The 4,862-nt window shown below is 36.8% G+C and overlaps 1 protein-coding gene across 1 annotated transcript in view; it reads right to left on the bottom strand.

The window, feature by feature from the left end:
• Positions 1 to 271: 271 nt before the first annotated feature.
• LOC121811896 (interferon alpha-inducible protein 27-like protein 2B) overlaps positions 272 to 4,862 on the bottom strand; it is a 9,783-nt gene continuing 5,192 nt past the window's right edge. Inside the window, exons 5-11 of the mRNA XM_042223757.1 lie at positions 3,958 to 4,059; positions 3,843 to 3,872; positions 3,606 to 3,767; positions 1,022 to 1,123; positions 902 to 931; positions 665 to 826; positions 272 to 434 (exon numbers count right to left, since the gene is read on the bottom strand). Of these exons, the coding sequence (XP_042079691.1) occupies positions 349 to 434; positions 665 to 826; positions 902 to 931; positions 1,022 to 1,123; positions 3,606 to 3,767; positions 3,843 to 3,872; positions 3,958 to 4,059 (674 nt within the window). The 3' untranslated portion in view covers positions 272 to 348. The remainder of the gene's footprint in view (positions 435 to 664; positions 827 to 901; positions 932 to 1,021; positions 1,124 to 3,605; positions 3,768 to 3,842; positions 3,873 to 3,957; positions 4,060 to 4,862) is intronic.

Genomic DNA, 4,862 nt, shown 5'->3' with positions numbered 1-4,862 from the left:
TTCCTTTTAACTGTAAACTTAAAGAGAGATAAACTAAACACATAACACATGGCAGTCATGTTCATTTCTGACTGCACTCTTAAACCTGCCTCATCAGTCGTCTATCTGTAAGAACTTGTGTTGTCCTTGTTATATATAAGTTTAAGAATACAGTTAGTATTACAAACGGCTAAAAAACAATATTATTGCTGAGATCACCTGGAGTTTAAATCTTTTTATTAATGTAATACTTAAGCCTTTCATGCATGAATTATGACAACTTCAATCAGGATTTTTTTCTTAAGTATTTTTATTCGTCTTTAGGCATAAAAAGATGGGTAAAGCAAATATATGAGTTCTTCATGATTTTCAGCTGATGAAACTCGCCAGCCATCCCACTGCTGCTCCAGCACCAGCCACAGCAGCACCAGCAGTAGCTGACAGACCAGCTGCACCTGCAGCACCATGACACAAAGAAGCTGAGAAATACTTATACTTTGTGCCTATATAACTTCAGTCCTGCTGATATCACAGTGTACTGAATCATTATCATCGTCATTATTCACAGTTATCGTTATCATTAATGATTTCAGTGATGATGTCATTGTGATATTTTCATGAAAATTGTCTTTTTGCATGTTGTTGCAAGTTAAAATCCGAATAAAACGTCTAATTATTTATTTACCTGCTGACTGCAAAGCAGCCACCACACTTCCAGCTGCCACTCCTCCTCCGTTAGCAACTGCAGCAGACGACATCATGCTTGCAGCGTAGGAGCCTGCAGCTATTCCTGCTGAGGTGAAACCAGCAGCTCCCAGAAGAGCAGGAGCAGCGACTACGGCACCTACTGCAGGAAGAAGACATGGATCAGACATGGATCGGGCTTTGATTCAAATGAGTTAAAATTGAATAAAGTGCTTACCTGCTCCTGCAGCACTGCACACAGCTGTCACTACAACACAACATAAGAACACACATTAACATCTATTTTTCCCTTTTTTTTATCAAAGACGATTCATGCACAGCAACTCAAATGACTCACCGGGGTCCATGTCTTTATCTGCCCTGTTTCTGCTCTGAAATGGGCTGATTTTTATAGCAAGAAAGGTTTCCTTTCCTCGGAAACAAAACTTTATGTTCACAGCTGAAAAACAGAGGGCGACAGAGAGCACACACAAACTGAAGAGTCATTTCTCCTCACTTTTTGTGTTTCTTATCTTTGCTTATATTGGTAAATGCCGTGGTGTTAGTAGGATTTATGAAGTGGTCACATATATAAAATAAAGAAACCAGTGTCTTTGTGGCTGTAGCTTCTGAAAGAAATGTTCTTTATAGCATAAAATAAAATAAATAATTTTTGATTTCGTTCATGAGAAATGTTTGCTATATGCGTGGTTAGTATTTATAAGTCATGTAAATACCAGGTCTTTGTGTACTCTAAATTTCTTATGCATAAAAAAAAATATTATCGTTATGAATTTCATCAGATTACGCTTTCATCAAACAGAAATGTCAGAATTAGTTTTGGCAGACCATCAATTTATAACCAGATGGTAATATGTCACTTTGTTATCAGTGCATTATTATGCACTGATAAAACAAAATCCAAACAATTTGTGCTTACAAGTAGAATTTGTATCATGTGCGACACTCGAGTGTGTCCGACTTTGTGTTTTCACTTCAAGCTTTGGTGATCGCTTTATTTCTATAGCAAGTATAACAAGTATGTCAGCCCTGGGACTCAGTTACTCAGCAACTGTTGTTGTGATTTAGCGCTGTATAAATACAATTAAAATGAACTGAATCATTATTCACAGTTATTGTTATCATTAATTAGATCATTGATTATGTCATTGTTATATGTACTATTATAATGATAGAGCATAGTGTCATTATCTAATCTAAGATTATGATATTTTCATGAACTTTTTCTTTGTTACAAGTTAAAATCCTAATGAAACATCTAAGTATTTATTTACCTGCTGACTGCAAAACAGCCACCACACGTCCAGCTGCCACTGCTCCTCTGTCCTGCGTCTGCTCTGAAATGGGCTGATTTTTATAGCAAGCAAGGTTTCCTTTCCTCAGTAACAAAACCTTATGTTCAGAGCTGAACAACCGAGGGCGACAGAGAGCAACACAAACTGTATCTGTATTTTTGTGTTTCGTTTATGAAGTGGTCACATGTATAAAATAAAGAAACCAGTGTTTGTGACCGTAGCGTCTGAAAGAAATGTTCTTTATAGCATAAAATAAAATAAATAATTTTTGATTTCGTTCATGAGAAATTTGCATCAGATTAAACGCCAGTGTGTCATTCACAACAGTTTAAATGTCGGAAATTAGTTTTTGGCAGACCATCAATTTATAACCAGATGGTAATATGTCACTTTGTTATCAGTATAATAATGCAGTTAAAAAATAAAATCTAAAATTTATGCTTACAGGTAGAATTTGTATCATGTGCAACACTCAGTGTGTCCAACTTTGTGTTTTCACTTCAAGCTTTGGTGATCGCTTTATTTTTATAGCAAGTATGTCAGCCTTGGGACTCAGTTATATAAAAATAATGATACATGTCTTATTTTTTTAAGATAACACATACATAAATAAATAATAACATATAACCATAATAATGCAAATAAACAAAACACAACTTTAAAACGTTTTTCAGTATTTTATTAGGGCTTTATTTAAAATTGCACAATTTGTCCGTGTCCATGTGTTTTGTAATAAAACACCACAGCATTACCAGCAAGCAAGTTTCAGCCAAGCTTTGCTGAAGCATGACGCTGATACTATTGCAACTGTTTCCAATTGGCAGCAGTAAATATGTCATTTATTACTATTATTGTTTTTTTCTTTCTGATTATCATAATTTCCTGGTCTCAGATGAGAGCAGCCACCAATCCTCCAACAGCCCCTCCAACAGTACCCACGGCTGCGGTGGCGGCCCCAGACAGACCTGCCATACCTGCAGAGAGAAAACAGGCTTCAGAACACCAGACAGCTGATCAAGCAGTTAGATGAAGTAACTGAGCTGCAGAGGAGAGAGGGAGGCTTTATCCTACGACGGAGTATTAGAGCCACAACAGAAATGTTGTTGATATGGACATTACTGTTTGAACACAAGCTGCCACATGCGCTATATCCGCTAAAGAAAATTCCTTATTTAGATGAGTTAGTGAAACAAATTGATCAGCCGTCTTGTGATACAACATTCATCCTCTTTATTGCACGAGGATGTAACCATCGATAACCTCGCATCTGTCCATTACCAGCCGCAGCTTTTTGTACAGCCTAACACTTATCATCACACTGTGTTCATGAGCTTAAAGAAAAATCATTTCTTTCTTTCTTACTAAAACCGATTCTGAAGCACAATTTCACAAACTCTGATGACATACAGTAGCAACCGTGGGAGCTTTTCTTCAGACACTTGTAATCTCCACATTTCGACTTTATTCTCAAAATGATTGATAATATTTTTCTTTACGTGGACCTAATAGTCCGTCGTATTATCCTCACTGCAGCACAGTCACATGTTATTGTTTCTGGGATATTTCAGGTTTATAATAAAGGTTTTTGAGTAATTGCTGGTAAAATATTTATTTATTTATTTTTACCTGCTGACTGCAAAACAGCCACTGCACTTCCTGCTGCCACTCCTCCTCCATTGGCCACAGCAGCTGCAGACATCATGCTTGCAGCGTAGGAGCCTGCAGCTATTCCTGCTGAGGTGAAACCAGCAGCTCCCAGAAGAGCAGGAGCAGCGACTACGGCACCTACTGCAGGAAGAAGACATGGATCAGACATGGATCAGGCTTTGATTCAAATGAGTTAAAATTAAATAAAGTGCTTACCTGCTCCTGCAGCACTGCACACAGCTGTCACTACAACACAACATAAGAACACACATTAACATTCCATAATTTTTTTATCAAAGACGATTCATGCACAGCAACTCAAATGACTCACCGGGGTCCATGTCTTTATCTGCCCTGTTTCTGCTCTGAAATGGGATGATTTTTATAGCAAGAAAGGTTTCCTTTCCTCGGAAACAAAACTTTATGTTCACAGCTGAAAAACAGAGGGCGACAGAGAGCCACACAAACTGAAGAGTCATTTCTCCTCACTTTTTGTGTTTCTTATCTTTGCTTATATTGGTAAATGCCGTGGTGTTAGTAGGATTTATGAAGTGGTCACATGATATAAAATAAAGAAACCAGTGTCTTTGTGGCTGTAGCTTCTGAAAGAAATGTTCTTTATAGCATAAAATAAAATAAATAATTTTTGATTTCGTTCATGAGAAATTTGCATCAGATTAAACGCCACTGTGTCATTCACAACAGTTTAAATGTCAGAAATTAGTTTTTGGCAGACCATCAATTTATAACCAGATGGTAATATGTCACTTTGTTATCAGTGCATTATTATGCACTGATAAAACAAAATCCAAACAATTTGTGCTTACAAGTAGAATTTGTATCATGTGCGACACTCGAGTGTGTCCGACTTTGTGTTTTCACTTCAAGCTTTGGTGATCGCTTTATTTCTATAGCAAGTATAACAAGTATGTCAGCCCTGGGACTCAGTTACTCAGCAACTGTTGTTGTGATTTAGCGCTGTATAAATACAATTAAAATGAACTGAATCATTATTCACAGTTATTGTTATCATTAATTAGATCATTGATTATGTCATTGTTATATGTACTATTATAATGATAGAGCATATGTCATTATCTAATCTAAGATTATGATATTTTCATGAACTTTTTCTTTGTTACAAGTTAAAATCCTAATGAAACATCTAAGTATTTATTTACCTGCTGACTGCAAAACAGCCACCACACGTCCAGCTGCCACTGCTCCTCTGCTGCC

This window comes from Haplochromis burtoni, unplaced genomic scaffold (assembly GCF_018398535.1).
Source record: "Haplochromis burtoni strain Fernald_Lab_line unplaced genomic scaffold, NCSU_Asbu1 Contig_119, whole genome shotgun sequence".
Classification (NCBI taxonomy): Eukaryota; Metazoa; Chordata; class Actinopteri; order Cichliformes; family Cichlidae; genus Haplochromis; species Haplochromis burtoni.
This window is presented reverse-complemented; position numbering and strand designations above follow the sequence as displayed.